The sequence below is a fragment of the Moschus berezovskii genome, chromosome 6 (genome assembly GCF_049115385.1).
Source record: "Moschus berezovskii isolate FMDL1 chromosome 6, NW_MosBer_1.0, whole genome shotgun sequence".
Taxonomy (NCBI): Eukaryota; Metazoa; Chordata; class Mammalia; order Artiodactyla; family Moschidae; genus Moschus; species Moschus berezovskii.
The window spans coordinates 114,259,680-114,274,970 of NC_142465.1; the positions used below are offsets into that span (position 1 = coordinate 114,259,680).

Consider the following 15,291-nt stretch of genomic DNA (forward strand, 5'->3'; position numbering starts at 1 on the left):
CCTGACTCAGCCCAGAGTCCCATCTCCCCCCACCCTCACCTTCCCACCCCCTGCCTGACTTCCATTTCTAGACCATTCTCGGACAGAAACACACTCCTGTTGGACCTCGGCCAGCTGGACGAGTGCCACTGGGGCCCCACATCGACCGCTTAGCTGCTCTCAAGCCTCACTGATGGTGCTACAAGGGAAGAGACAGAGCTTGGTGACAGTTAGAGGAAAAGGTGGACAAGGGTCTCCAGGTGTCAGGCATGGACTCTTGGGGGGTGAGGCTGGGGATGAAGGCCCAGCCCGCCTTGAGGGACGGGAAGGCTAAGACCTCAGGCCAGGGCAGGGATGGGGGCTCAGGCAGTCCACTCTCCCTGGGTAGAGTGTGTGTGTGTGTGGCGGGGCGGACACACTTGGGACACAACCCTGGGTAGAGTGTGTGTGTGTCATGGGGGAACACGTGTGTGTGTGTCGGGGGGGACATTTGTGTGTATACGTGTGGCGGGGGGTACACGTGTGTGTGTGTGTGGCCGAGGAGGTGGGGGACACTCGGGACACGATCCTGAGGGCAGTGGGCTTCCTGAAGACTCTCAACAGGGCTGCCAGCCCCCCAAGATGAGGTGCCGGGAGGGCACAGCAGACCATGGAGGTTTAGTCAGAGGAGCTGGGGTCAGGACAGGTGGGTGGGGGCGCAGGGTGGGGACACCTTGGAGAGGCCAGCCTCGGGGCTTACACAACAAGGGGGTGGGGGCAGTGGGGAAGCGGAGGGCTGGAAGGCAATACGTTTCAGGCATGACAAATGAGTGGCTATGGATGGACGGAGGTGCCGTTCACAGCAGACCCGCGAGGGCTCCAGCGTCTGCAGGGGGTTGCTGCTTTCAGACCCCTGTGGGTGTGCAACACGCTCCTCAGTCCACTCTTCTCATTAGAGAAGGCGCACAAATGCCCAGGAAACAGGCTTCTCTGAACTGAAGCAGCTCCTTGTTAACACGGGCTGTCACCGGCAAGCGAAGTACACAAGTCTGGGCAAGCTCTGGGACATGGTGAAGAACAGGGAAGCCTGGCGTGCTGCAGGCCACGGGGTCACAGATTCGGGTACAACTCAGTGACTGAACCACCACCACCGCTGGCCCGTGCCCCCACCCTAGCCTGCTCCCTCCCAGGCTCTGTGACGACCCGCTGGCTAGGGATCCAGCCCCCGGGGGACGTCCTCTCTGCAGGTGCTGTGACTCCAACTGGGGACTGGGCAGTGGTGGGACCCTCACCCCTCCCACGTGCCCACCGACCAGGTAGTCTCCAGGTTCCAAAATGTGGCACACACGCCGTTTTACCTGTGTAGGGGACACTCCCTTCAAGTTTAGCTTACTCAACAGGTGGAGGCAGGGTAGGACAGGGGGAGCTTGGAAACGGGCTGGAGCACTGGCCCACCACTGCTTAGGGCCAGGGCGCCCCTCTCCTTGCTGCAAGGGGGGAGGCATGGCCTGAGCTTTCTAGATCACAGTCCCAGCCAGAAGAAATGAGACAGACCAGGGGCTAGAGCTTAGCTTCGGAATGTGACAATTTATTTGGGGGGGGCCAAAGAGGCTTTTCACGCCCCCTTCCTGGCATTGATACGATATTGAAGAGCAGCAGAACGAAACAGACAAGACGAAGCACAGACCCCCCTCCCCTGGCCCAGAGACAACTGATTCCAGAGCAACAGAGCCGAAACCGGCACCCGACACAAGGTGCTTCTCCGCCCACGACCTCTGGGAGAGGAGCAGGTGGCCTGGGGGCCCAGCCCCACACCGGGGTGGCGCCCCCTCCCCGTGTCTCCGGTCTCCCGCCCACCCTACTAGTATCCTGTCTTGAACCACTGGAGGCAAAGTTTAGCCAGCTGGGAGCTGGATGGTTGAACCACAGACAAAGGCAACGACACTTCATTTTTAAAATGAGAGAAAAAAGAGACAGCACCCCCTCCCCAAATATAGAGCTATATATGTATATCTTATATATATAGAATTCATTCGTGCACAATTCATTAAATGAGCTTTTCAAAAATTAAAAAAAATTATAAGATACATTTCTTTAGGCTTTTGTGTTTTTAAATTAAAACCAACAAGAAGTCTCCATCTCTACTCCGCCCAATAGCAGGGGGAGGCCCCAGAACCCTCGGTTCCTTCTACTGTGACCTCTTGCAAGGGGTCCCTCATTACACCACCAGCCCCCCTTTGCCTAGCTGAAGCTCTGCAGACAACAGGCACTCAACCACTGCTGGAGTGGGGTGCTGACTCTTTCAAGGCGGGATAGGGTGACCCCATAGACCTGGGAGGTGGGTACCTCAGTCTCCACCCAGCCTGTCCCTGCCTAGCTTGGTGTCTTCGCAACTATCAATAAGACAGGGCCAGGCTGGAGACACCCTCTCTCTCTCCTGGAGTGGTAGCCCCTAATTCTGGGCTTTCTCAGTCTGAGAGGAGATGCAGACAGAAAAAAAAAAAAACAACCTTTAAACACTTTCCTTTTTTTCAAAAGTGATTCCTTAAACCATACAAGCCCCCAAGAGGCTGCCTTGGGCTAGTGCATGGGAGCCTGAAGTGGAACTGACCAGGCGGGTCCCACTGTCCGGCATGGGCCAAGTGCAAAAAAAAAAAAAAAAAACAGAAAAGAAAAAAACCTCCCAAAACACAAAACCAACAACCACCAACAAAACCCCTAAAGACACAAAAGGCAGTGTGTCCACTTTGCCCCACCGAGGCTAGAAAGGCTGGTAGTGGCCCAGCTCCCCGAGCCAGCAGCTTCCTCCTTTGGGCTCTCTCATCTAGGACTGCCTGGCTCAGGGGAAGCCCCTGGTTTTGTGCCAGCTCCAGGGTCCAGGGCCCACCTTTCAAAGGTTGTGACCGAAAGGCCAGAGCAGCTGGGCTCTTCATTCCAATGAAGCAGTTTTGCCTCTCAGAGGCCCAGTTTCCTGGCCTGGGAAGTGGGGTGACCCCTCCCACTCTGCCTGCCTCACTGGGCTCTGTTGGAGCCCATTTTGATCCTGACCCCTTTGCAGGGTGAGAATGAAAAGCAGCTGTGGGAGATTCGAAGCCCCAGTGCCAGCAACCTCCACCACCACCTAATCCTCAGCAGCTGCCTGGACACCAGCAGGTGGAAAGGCCACGCTGCACAATACACCCATCTCACAGATGGGCAAACTGAGTGTCTGGGAGGGGAATGAGACAGGGACAGGTTCCAAGTTCCCACCTCAAACCAGACACCAGACCTCATCTGTTTCCTATGACATGGGGGTGAGGAGAGGGTGGCATTAAGGGGAGATGACCCCAACCAATATTGAACAAGGAAGAAAACCAGGTCTTGAGGGGTCTTTCACATACAAAAAATAAAGCCAACCAAACTGCAACTTCTGCTTGGTAATTAGGCAAACGGAAAAGCAGCAGCAGGGGAGGAAGGGCCCACGGGAGGCTGATCTGTGCAAGTGTAGTGGGGGCTGCGGGGCCCGGCTCAGAGCCACCCTGGGAGAGAGGTAAGGAGGGCTCTGCTTGCTCTTGACCTGGTGCCCACTTGGGCCCCCAGGGGAGCTGCCCGCCTGGGAGCCAGCCATGCGCATGCGTACCTCTGCTGGGGCAGGGCTGCACAGCTGAGGGTCAAGGGCAGCGACTCGCCTGTGGAAAGAGAGGGGGCGGGCACAGCCTCTCCCTAGGGTTACCCCCAACCCACCATGATCACCACCAAAGGCTCTCCCAGAGTCCACAGCTCCTGTCTTTCTGACACCTGCAGCAACCCCTACCTGACCAGGGAAACTTAGGGGTGTCATGGTCATTGGGGCAATGGGGAGGGAGATGCCCCACCATGGGGTGGCAGTGGAGGGACCAGATGGGCCAACAGGCTGGCAAAGGAATGAAGGGGGGCAAGGAACCCAACTGTACCCACTCACCAGCCTTCCTGGAGAGTCACCAACGCTGGGTCCCGGCGACAGTGGGACCCCTGCTGACCCCTACCTCCCCCAATATCAGCTCTACCTGCTTGGCCTCTGCAGCTTCTGGCAAGTTCCTTTGCGAACAGGGGTCATCCTTCCATCTGAGCTGGGACAAGAGTGGAACCTGGGCCGAGCACAGGAGGGAGGGTTTACCTTGCCTCGGGCCAAGGAAGAGGGGCTGTCGCCGTGCCCAGGGTGGGGGCACCCTCCCAACTGGGCCTGGGCCTCTGTCCATGTTCCTAACATTGCCGCCTCAGCTGTGCAATCGCTGCGTTACTAGTTTTTCTTTAAATATCTTTCTCCCCACCCTCCCCAACCCCATAGGAATCCCACAATATTTTTTTCTATTTCTTCCCCCCCCTTTTTTTTTGTTTTTTTTGTTTTTTGCAAAACTAATTCTTTCACTTTCCTGTCATAAAATCACCTCTGAAAACACAACTTCTTTACAAAAAAGGTCACGAATGACACGGACTCTCAGGAAAACACATTTCTATGGTCTCTGGAAACACCTGTAACTGGCACCCAGGTGGACACGCACCTGGGGTGGGGGGGGGTCGGAGGAGGGGGGGAATCCCCTCTAAGGACAGAGGAGAAATACCAGCCCTTATTTGGGGCGAAGCCAATTGGCACTTGGACGGCCACGGAGCCAACAAAAGGGCGGGATGGGGAGGGGTCAGGAGCTCCAGACACCCAAACCCTGTGAGCGCCCTCGTTCTATCAATGTTTCGGGGAGGGTCAGAGGACCCTGCCACAGTCTCTGGCAGGGAGAGTCGGAAGACAGAGTCCTCCCATGATTAGGACCAAGGCGTTTGTTACCCACCCGGAATTCCCTTTCTGCGTCCTCCTTCCGACATCACGGGTTCTAAGCTGACACACCAGGAAGCCACCTCGAGCCACCAGTAAGGACTCCCACTCGTGCCAAACAGCCCAGGCAGTGCCCCAGGGCTGGCGTTCCCTGTGACCCAGACCCCGGGTCCTGCACATGCCCGCTCTCCTGAAGGACACCGGGCCCCCTCTTTCATCCCCCGCTTTGGCCAGCCTGCCCTCCCAGCACCCGGCCTAAAGCCGGGGTTTTGGTCTCCGCCACTGGCGGACAACTCATGTTCCCAGGCCGCAGCAGCAATAGAAGCTGCCTAGAGCAGTGGAGGTCTCCTGCTGCTTGGAGAAGGCTGGGCTGTGACAAAGGCTGGGCGATCACAAGCAAGAGAGGGGGCGGGGAGGGGAGAAGCCGGAGACCCTAAGAACCATGTCCAGGCTTCCTCCTCCCCGCAAACAGCCAGGAGGAAGCAGCAGCTTGGGACGGGGTCTGTCTCCCCTCGGCCTCAGTCTCCATCCTGCCAGGGCCGACCACCCCAAAGGAGAAGGGCGGGGGTCGGGCGCCCCGCCCCTGCACACGCGTGCCGGGAAGCTCGGCCTCCGCAGCAAACTCCTTGGACCTGGATCAGGTCCCAGGCCCGGCTGATGGCCAGGGAGGGTCCGGGGCCCCACGCAGATACGGACACACGCGGACGCGCCTGGGGCGGCAGGCGCATGCGCAGCCGGAAGTCCGCGCCGCAGGTTCTTGTAGCACCTTTGGTTGAAACTGAGGGACCTTTAGATGCCGGGAGGCCATGGCAGGCGAGGTTCGTGCCAGCCCCTCCCACCTTCAAGAGAGAAATTAGGAAAGAGATGGGTGGGTGAGTGGGGCCCACTTGGGTGGTCCAAACGTGGGCCCAGCTCCTGCTGCCCTCGCAGGGCAGGGGGCAAGGGGAGGAGAGGGGCCACGGCCGCCTTCATCTCCACCTCTGTCCTGGCTTCCCCATCCCTGCCCCTCCTTCCCGGGTTATCTGGAGGAAGGAAAGGGACAGTGCCCATGCTGGGATGGGGGTTCCCTAAGGGGCCCCGCAGCTGCCGGGGGTTAGCACCGAGAAATCGGATGCTGTGCGCCAGAGCTGGAAGCAAGCTGGGGAGAGACAGGGCGGGATGTGGGAAGGGCAGCGGAACCCCAGGTTCTGGGACTCCCCAGGAGCCACCCAGCGGGCCCCACTGTGCGTGGGCAAGGAGGGTGCCAAGAGATAAGAGGGAGGGCTTCCCGGTGCCCTCGCCTCCACCCCAGCCACACCCTGTTCCAGGCCTGCCCCTCCCACTGGGCTTCAGGGGGTCTCCAACTACCCAGCCCCATCCCGGGGGCAACACCGAGCCTTTTGAAACAAGCAAAGCACAGGCGGGGTTGTCTGAGGGCGGGGAGTGCGGGGGGCGGGAGCAAGAGTATGACTTTGGGCAAGAGGGCGCCCCCCAGACCCCCATCCCTTGGTGGAGCCCCCCTTACTTGCTCGCCCCGCTGCTGCCACCCCCCGCTGCGGCGCCTGCTACTCCAGCAGCCACCTTCTCGAAATCCTCTGGGTTGCAGAATTCCTTGATAGTGACCGTGAGGAGGTTGCTGGTGACGTCGGTGACGACCACGTTGGAGCAGGGTGACATCTCAGGGCGCCAGTCCCCTGCTTCGGGCTCGGAGGCGGCGCCGGCCGGCTCAGGGGCAGCGGGAAGAGCCTGGCTGGCAGCTGCAGGGGCCTCGGGAGGCGCCCGCTTGCTGGTGGCCGCCGCCTCGGGCGGGAGAGACAGGTCAAGCACCTCGGGCTCCCGCCAGTCGGGGGCCGACGGGCTCGTGGTCTCCGGGAGCAGCTTGGGGGGCGCGTCCTCCGGCTCGGAGGAGTGCGGGGCGGGCGAGGGGCAGCCGGAGGAGCTGGAGCTGCGGGCGTCGTAGGGGGCACTGGGGGGCGCCAGGAGCAGCCCCTGGCCGGGGGAGGCGGCGATGTCGGTCTTGCCGGCAGGCGGGGGCTGCAGAGGGCCGGGCGGGGGCTTGTTGTACAGCGCGAACGTGCCGAACTTCATGTGGCGGACCTGCGTGCGCAGGATGCTCTCGCTGAACTTCTTGCTCTTGCCGATGACGCGGTTCCGGGACGGGACTTTGGGGCGGGCCAAAGCCCCAGCCCCCTGCCCGGCGCCGCCTGCGCCCGGGCCCTTGTCGATCACCTTCAGGTTCAGGATAATGCGGTTCCGCTTGGGCTCCCGCGGCTTGACCTTGCGATTGATGATGCGCACCGTCTCGGAGAAGGGGGAGATGGGCGGGCGAAGGCCGGGGCTGCCCCCCTGGGGGTCTGGGCGGGGCAGGGGGCGGCGGGACATGCGGTGGCAGCGGCGGATGTCCTTCTTGAGCCGGTGCACCGCAGCGCTGGAATGCAGCTTAGGCGAGGAGGCACTGGCGCTCGGCTTGACAGAGAAATGCACGTCACTGATGCGGAGGGCCTCGGCCTGGGCCCGCGCCTGCGAGACAGAGGGCGGCAGGTAGCTGAGGGCTCAGGCTGCCCGCTGACCTCTGGACACCCCCTGCCTCGGCCACCCACGAGTACTGGCTCAAGAAACCATCCTGAGGGCACTTAAGAAAATCAGCCTATGCTCCTACCCCGGCCTAACCGATAAAAAGAAACAGGTTCAGACAGGTGATGCAAAGTGTAGAAGGCTGGGGAGCAAGACAGACTCATCCAGGCCCAACTTGCAAGGCTTGACTTTCCCAGCTTGGCTGTGGGCTCCAGGGACAGACTAGTCACTCGCTGTCCTTGCTGACACACAGAAGTGGAAATGCCAGGATGTTGCATGGAAAGAAGCCCTGGACCACTTCTGCCCTGGGAAGATCCAGGCCCAGCCTGGCACTCCTCCATGGACTAATTCTTGGTGACCGAAAGCAGAGGGTGATCTCTCCCTGCTCCACCCCATGCCCCAGCCCAATGGACCTATCTGTAGATGCCCTGAGCTCTTTCTCTGCCTCAGAACAAGCTGCACCTCCAGCTCAGTCTCGCCTCCTCAACTCTGGGGGCAGACCTTTGGCCCCGCCTCTTCACTCCCAGCCCCTGGCACTTCCCCTCCTGGGTCCGATTCATCTGTCTGCCCAGGGTCTGGCTCGGGGCCTGGGTCTGAGCAAACTGGTGCCAAAGGATTTCAAAGCCAGCACCTAAAACCTCCTTGGCATCGGTTTGATGGGGATGGGCTAAGAGGTGGGATGGACCTCGCCACAGTCTCTGTGCCAAGATGGCCTGGGGGCAGGATGGCTGGGCAGAAGTCTGTGGGGAGAGAGCAATATTGACTGTACCAGGCTCCTGAGCCCAACTACACACAGTCCCAGGTGTGAATTGTGTAAAGCCCCAGGGCTCGGCAGCAGCTCACCTGCTGCCTCGGGGAAGGTGCGGGATGGGTGTGGCAAGGCCCTCAGAGACCCCAGGTCCAAGGCAAGAGACTCACAAGGCTAGGTAAGCCATCCTAGGGGGCCAGTCCTTCCCTCACTAAGAAAGTGCTAATGAGTCACCTGCCAGCTGCCTGGGGCTACAGCTGCGACCACACAGCTTCTAGGTCCAGGGGGCCGCACTCCAAGGAAAAGACAGGTAACGGGCAATTAGGGTACAGGGTGATTCAACACAAGAAAGTAAGTACAGTTTCCAGAGGACCACAGATTAGGTCCCCGTCTTGGAGGATGAAGCATCAGTAGGAAAACAAACAGAAAACACCCTTGACTTTCCTGAGCTATGCCCCAAGCAGCTGCGGGGGCCCAGGTGGCCTGCTGAAGGGTACTGCTAAGACCAATGGTGGCGGCAGAGAGAGCCCAGGGAACCGAAAGACATGGCTGGACAGAGCGTAGAGATGGATGACCAGTCTGGGACCCTGGCTCCTGGTGGGGGAGATTGTTAGGCAGTGACTATCTCCAACCAGGGGAGCTGGGTGGCTGAGAGGAAGGGCACATTCCCACGGGTCAGTCTCTGGGCTCCCCAAGAGTGCGATCTGTGGTTGGGGGTCTCTCCACCACCCATCCCCACGGTGCTAGATGCTTAACCAGTACCCCGGAGATGGACTGGTAGACAAGACTAGAGTGTATTTGACCACAGCCCCAGAAGAGGTTATTTGTGGACTTAGATGCTGAATAAGTGAGGATGTCATTCAGAATGTGGGAGATGCACACGTCCTCCAAATTCTGTCTCAAGTCTCCTCCTGGGGTGGCTTAGTTAACAATCCCTCCAGCCACTAGGTGGCAGCTTTTGTGGGCCCAACCTCCCTGTGCCAGGGCTGCCAGCTCCTCCAGAGTCAGCGGAGCCAGGGGCTGGTTCCCTCATACCCCTTCCCAGACAAAGGCAGGGGAAAGTCAGCCTTCCTTGGCATGGCAATAAGGGCTTTTTGCAGCTTCATCCCCAAGGGAGCTTAGGGGATTCCCCACTCTTTCCAATACCCCAGGGGTTAGCATTTATTCCCTCTGAACGCTGCTGGGGCTCCAGGACCTCTGTAATTACGGTTCTGCCAGAGTAAAGCAATGGTCCCTGGGGACTGGTGAAGAGTGTAGGCAAGGCAAACTTCAGATCCAGGATGAAACCCCGGCTTGGTGGAACTCCTGGGACCATGAGATAGTATATGTTACCTGCTTAGCAAAACGCCTGGCACACAGCAAGCACTTGAGAAATGCTAGACTTATCTATCCAAGGGGTGGTGCTTTTGAGAGTAACCTTTTTCTAATGTATGGCTTCCAACCTTTCTACAAAAAAATTTCTTACTTTGTAATTTCTAAATATTTTTTCAAAGGGGGTTAGTTTACCCTCCTCCTCCTCTCCCCTCCCCAGATTGAGAATTCTTGAAGGTGAGACCTGTATCTGCCTGTGAATTAAAAATGGTAACCACAGCCAATGCATTTATTGCACTCTGACTGGGTGACAGGCACAGCTCCGAGGGCTTGGCATGCACTACATCTAGATAACATGGAGGATAAAGCCCTGGACTCTACCACTCCCTCTCTGTGATCACGAGCAAGTTATTTAACCTCTCTGGTCTCAAGTTTTTCTATGTATAAAATGGGCATAATGCAACCTACCTCATGGGCTCCTGTTCTCTTCAGAGTAGTTCCCTGCAGAGACTGAGTGCTACCTGAGTGTGATTTGTTTACTATACACACTGCCTCTTGGGTTCAGACCAAGCTGATCTCCATCACCTCTTGCAAATCTCTCTCTCATGCTGAGTATCTATTTCATCTCGTCTCCAAATCAAGGTCCTCTCATCTGCCTCTCTGTCCCCTGCCCCACCAACTCTGCAGCCTTCATAGCTTCCTGTGTGTGTCCATCCTTTCTCCTTAACCTGATGTGTACTCCCTAAGGGACAGGGTTAAGAAAAGGAGACATGATAAAGCTAGGAAGCTGGGTGATGGGAGCTCAGGTAAAATCACCTCCCTTCCCTGGGCCTTGATTTTCTCATCTGCAAAACAGGGATACCATTCCCTACTTCCTATGGGGGTTTGGAGCAACTGAAAGGAGATAATCCATGTGAGGGCTCAACACTATGAGGCCCACAGCCAGAGCTACAGCTATTAAAAAAAGAAAAGCATTCTGAATCAATGCTCATGGCCATTACCCGCTTCCCCGCTAGAGGGCACTCCAGCTGCACTGTGAGAGGCTGTCACACAGCCCACGGGCCTCCAGCTGCTCTGCCCCATCCCTCCCGAGAAGAAACATCAAGGGTTAAGATTGCTCCACGGATCTCCTAAGATGTGTGCAATTTGGAGACAAGGGTCACAGAAGGATGTAATTCTGGAAACCATTATTTCTTTCACTTCTGCTTTAAGTCCGAGGCAAACTTTATACATATGTACAGTCCTTTTGAGGGAAGTAGGGGGCTGGAGAGTCCACCAACTGGGCTTTGAGCCTTTCAGACAGATTGGAGATTTTGAGGCCGTGCCATTCTGCACAGCCTTTTTTCCTGCAGAGTCCCGTCTGCCCTGCCCATGCCAACTGCCACAAAGTCATAGGTCAGGGTGGGACAGGTCCTTGAGAAAACCTTAGCCCTAGTGGGGAGACAGTGCTTGCCCACGGAGACGGCCTGCAGCCTTGCCTGCCACTTTGGGTCATCTCGACTTCCCTTTCCCAGACTCTGTTCTTTCTCATTAAAAAAAAATAAACACCAAAAATCTCTAAGATGGCTTCCTCTGGAGCTAGGTCTCCCTTCCATGCCAAGGCCAATGTGCTATGCTTTTACTCGCTCCCCCTCCATCCTCATTAGAACCTCCAGACACAGCCAGAAGTGGGGATAACTGAGAACCAGTGGCCCAACCTGGGTGATAAAACTCAAAGTGAAGTGACTTAAGGTCAAATATAAGTTCATCCTCCTGTCGGAAGGGAAGGCATGCAGAATAAATCCTGAGAGAGGCAAGCTGGAGACAGGGAAGCAGCCCCCCACTCCAAAAGCCTCTCCCTGTTCCGCACCATGAGGGAGATCACATTCACTCCTGCTCTGGACGTGAATTCCAGGTACAGCCCCACCAGCTCAAGGCTGGGGGAGAGCAGAGCTCTCACGTGCAGAGGCCACCTCCCTGCCACCCCCGCAGGTGGTCCGCCCCCACCTGCCTCAACCACCCTCTTCCTGCTGGCCTCCCCGACCCTGGCTTTATGAGCAAGTATCATCCTCCCTCCTCGTCCCCATTCCCAGGCCCCTCTTGCAGAGAAGCTGGAGCTGGCCAGGGCCGCCTGCCAGGGGCTCGTCGGGGGCTCACAACCACCCCCTGCCCAGCTGGGGCCCCCTCTCGAAAGGCCCGCCCGCCTGGGCGGCCGCGGATCTGTCCCTCCCCTGCAGGCGCCGTGGTGCGCCCGGGCTAGGGGCCCGAGAGGGGGCTGTTGGGGCTGGGCCAGGTTACCTTCAGGAGGAAAGTTTTGGGTTTGGGTCCCCTCTTCTTGGGCCCATACAGCTCACGCTCCCGCTCCCTGCGGCCGAGAAACACCCGAGGTTAAAAACGAGCCCTTTCCAGGGCCCCACTCCGCGCTGCCCTCCCCGGCCCTCCCGCTTCCCCGCGCGGCGCCCCAGCCGTGCCTCGGCCCCGCCGCCCCTGCCAGCTTCCCAAACTCACTTCTGTTCGAAGGCTGCAATGAGCCGCGAGTCCAGGATGTTCTCTTCGGGTTCCCAAGTGCTGTACCTGCCGAGTTACACATGCACAAAATAAAAAACAAAACCAGAGAGGCAGAGGCACATGCGAGGGAGCCAATGTGCGCACCCCCCCAAGGTAAAAAAAAAAAAAGGCCCCGATGTCCGCTGCCTCCCTTCCCCCCTCGCTCCTGGATCCCGTGACACTCACTTGATGGCCCACCCCTTCCATTTCACCAGGTACTCGATGCGTCCCTGAAAAAGAGAAGGAAAAAAAGGGGAGAGTGGGGGTGGGGAAGATGCGGGGACGCGAGGAGGCGACGGCGCGGGGGTGGGCGAGAGAGCCCGGGTTAGCGGGACCGCTTCCCCTAGCTGGCCCATGGACTCGGGCCTCGGCTGCGGGGCGAGGCGTCCCGCCCTGGGAGGCGGCTCACCTTTCGGATCCGCCGTTTGATGATAGATTCGGCCGCGAAGACCCGCTCGCCCACTGCAGACAGCTCCATCTTGCTCAGCGGCACCCACAGCCCATAATACTCCCTGCTCCCGCGGCCGGTGCTGCACCGCTCGCGCACGCGCCGCAGCGCTCAAGCTCGGCGGGCGGGCGCGCGGCAGGACGCGCGCTCGCGTTCCAGCTGCGGGCCGTCACGTGACCCGCCGGGCTGGTGCGCCGTTGCCAGGACCTCCTCCTCCCCCGGGGCGGTTGCTAGGGAAAGTGAGCGCACGCGGGACCGGGGCGCGCGCTGGCTCTTAAAGGGGCCTAGCCTGGCTCGGGGAGCCGCGGCCCCGAAGCCGGGAAAGGAGATGCTTGGCCTGCGGGAAGCCGGGTTGTGGACAGTGCAATCTTACAAACACTTTCTCATTCTCCCCTCCATCTTCCTGGCCCCTGACCGCTGACTGCCTCTCCCACTTAACCCTCCCTTACAAGTCACTCCTGGGCCCTGGGCGGGGACGGGGGTGGAATTTCTACAGCCGCTGCTCAGCTTCCCAGCAGAAGTTTGCAAACAGTTAAATATGATACAGCAGAAATGCATTTGCTGTTGCCTTGCCAGGCCCTGAGGGAATTTCTTTAAAACACTGCTCCCCCCCACCCCTTATCCATTATTTATGTATTCGTGGGAGTGTGGTTTTGTAACCAGTTCAGATGAATTAAAACAAAAACGCCACCGCAGGAAGGGGTGGGGGGAGGCGGTGAATGGGGCCGAGGAAGGTCGGGGTGATCCCTTGGATTTGTTTTCGGCCGGGGTCTTGGGCGGGCACCTGCCTTCACCGGGAGGGAGGTCGGGTGAAGACGCAGCGAGCAAGATGTGGCGGTGGTTGGGGCGGGGGGCGGTCCAGGGAGGAGAGGCCGCGGGGTGACTTCAGGCTTCCCACATACCAGATTGGGCCCGAAGCGGGTCATTCTTGGGTCACTCGGCAAAAGGCACCCTCGCGGTCAGGTCTGTCTGTTTTCTGATTCCCAGGCCCCCTGGCCGCGTCACCCTCCTGCCGCCTGCAGTTCCTCTAATGGTTCCGCCATTGCTAAAGGGGAGACCACAGCCCAGCTTCCTATCTGGGGAGGGGAAGGGAGACTTCGGCTGTCCTGGAAGGGGCACAAAGTAGCCCTGCCACACAAATCTCGCCATTTCTTTTATTTTGAATTATTTAAACTTTATTTTTAAAAAAGAACACCAACAGCTCTGTTCTTTGCAATTTTTTTTAAGGAAAAAAAAAACAACAACTGTCTATAATCTCCATCCCACCGGTAACCTCTTCACGGATCTTCTTCGAGGCTTTGTCCTATGCCTAATAAACACACGTACCTATGCTCCTTTGTACGTTATATATGTGTAGTATAGATGTGTATTTAAATACTTTCTTTTCAGAAGAATGGGATCGCACTGTTTACACCAGCTGGAATCCACTTTTTTCCCTTAATGATATAAAGTGGACCTTTTTGGTGTCATTGAGTACAAACTTCCCAATCATTTGTCTGTGGTGGCACCAAGACGGAGGTGGAGAGGGCTGGGGATGTGGTTCCGATCAGGGCTGTCTCTTGCTTTCATTATTTATTTGTTGGAAAAGAAGATTTTTACATGTCTTGTGGTGCAACCCCAATTCTTGTGGTTTCAAGTCAACCACGTCAACATTTCTGTTTCTCATCCCTGCTGCTGCTGCTGCTCCTAAGTCACTTCAGTCGTGTCCGACTCTGTGCGACCCCATAGATGGTAGCCCACCAGGCTCCGCCGTCTCTGGGATTCTCCAGGCAAGAACACTGGAGTGGGCTGCCATTTCCTTCTCCCTACCAGCCTGCTAAATTGTCCGGTTATTACCTTGGGTGAGATCCCCCTCCCCTCTTAAAGTCCACATGCTCTTTAGAAATAGCTATTTGCTGTCCAGCCCAAGGTGGGCTTCTGTGTGAGTATAGAGTTGCCCTCCTGGGGGTGGTGGAGGTGGTTGGACAGGTGAGCTATGTGGATATGAATGTGTGTGTGTTCTCAGCTGCAGAACACAAACAGCTGGATGAAGCCGGTAAGCATTAACCCATTTGTTGGTTCTTTCAGCACCTCTTGTGAGTCCTTTTTAAGGCTTTGCGTTCAATTGTCAGAAACAAAGTTGCCCAGGCTTGAGGAGCTCTGAGGTGAGAAAGGCATCTGCTATGCATGCTGAAATAAAGACGTATTCATTTCTTATGGCTGCTGTAACATTACAGCAGTCTTGTAACATTACAGGCCAGGGGTTTGAAATAACACAAATGTTTTATCTTACAGTTCTGGAGGTCAGAAGGCCCAGATCAGTGTCTTTGGGCTCTAGGGAGAGAATCCATTCCTGCTTCTTCCAGCTTCTAGAAGCTGCTGGCATTCCTTGGCTCACTCTAATACTTACTTTTGCTTTCCCTTGACTGACTGACCACCTCCTTCTAATAGGGACCTTTGTGATGACATTGGGCCCACCCAAATAATTGAAGACAATCTTCCCATCTTGACATATCTTACATGAATTGTATCTGCTGAGTCCTTTTCACCATAGAGTTACATATTATGTAAAGTATATAAGGTATCATGTTCATAGGTTCTGGGGACATATTTGGTGGGTGGGGCCTTATTCAATTTACTACAAAAGGTATGTTTAAGATGCCATGGGAGTCTAGATATATTAGTCAAGGCTCACCAGAGAAACAGAACCAATAGCATGTATACAGAGATACATAAGAAGACTTCCCTGGTGGCTCAGAAGGTAAAGCGTCTGCCTACATGGGGTCGCAAAGAGTCGGACACAACTGAGAGACTTCACACTCGCTCAGAGATACATAAGAGGAGATTTCTTATAGGAATTGGCTTTATGATTATGGAAACCCAAGAAGTCTGCTGTCTGCAAACAGGAGAACCAGGAAGTCAGCAGTGAAAGGCCTGAGAACCAGGGGGCTGCTGGGATAAGTCCCCAGGTCTGAGGGTCTG

General features: G+C 57.0%; 1 protein-coding gene across 2 annotated transcripts; it reads right to left on the reverse strand.

Moving 5' to 3' along the window:
- Window positions 1-1,519: 1,519 nt before the first annotated feature.
- CBX6 (chromobox 6) lies at window positions 1,520-12,563 on the reverse strand. 2 transcript variants are annotated; one of them, XM_055394790.2, is made up of 6 exons: window positions 12,292-12,563; window positions 12,069-12,112; window positions 11,844-11,909; window positions 11,634-11,700; window positions 6,249-7,243; window positions 1,520-5,583 (listed from the first exon to the last, which is right to left on the reverse strand). In XM_055394790.2, exons 1-6 carry the CDS (start codon window positions 12,358-12,360, stop codon window positions 5,382-5,384), a joined length of 1,443 nt encoding a protein of 480 aa, XP_055250765.1. In that variant the 5' UTR covers window positions 12,361-12,563; the 3' UTR covers window positions 1,520-5,381. The 2 variants fall into 2 exon arrangements, with proteins under 2 accessions (XP_055250765.1, XP_055250766.1); XM_055394791.2 differs by having other exon boundaries at window positions 5,444-7,243; window positions 12,292-12,548.
- Between the last annotated feature and the right edge of the window lie 2,728 nt (window positions 12,564-15,291).

Coding starts and splice junctions, on each gene's coding strand:
- CBX6 (XM_055394790.2), bottom strand. CDS start 12,360: ATGGAGCTGTCTGCAGTGGGCGAGCGGGTCTTCGCGGCCGAATCTATC. Junction 12,113..12,291: donor TCAAACGGCGGATCCGAAAG/GTGAGCCGCCTC, acceptor TCTCTTTTTCAG/GGACGCATCGAGTACCTGGT. Junction 11,910..12,068: donor TGGAAGGGGTGGGCCATCAA/GTGAGTGTCACG, acceptor GTAACTCGGCAG/GTACAGCACTTGGGAACCCG.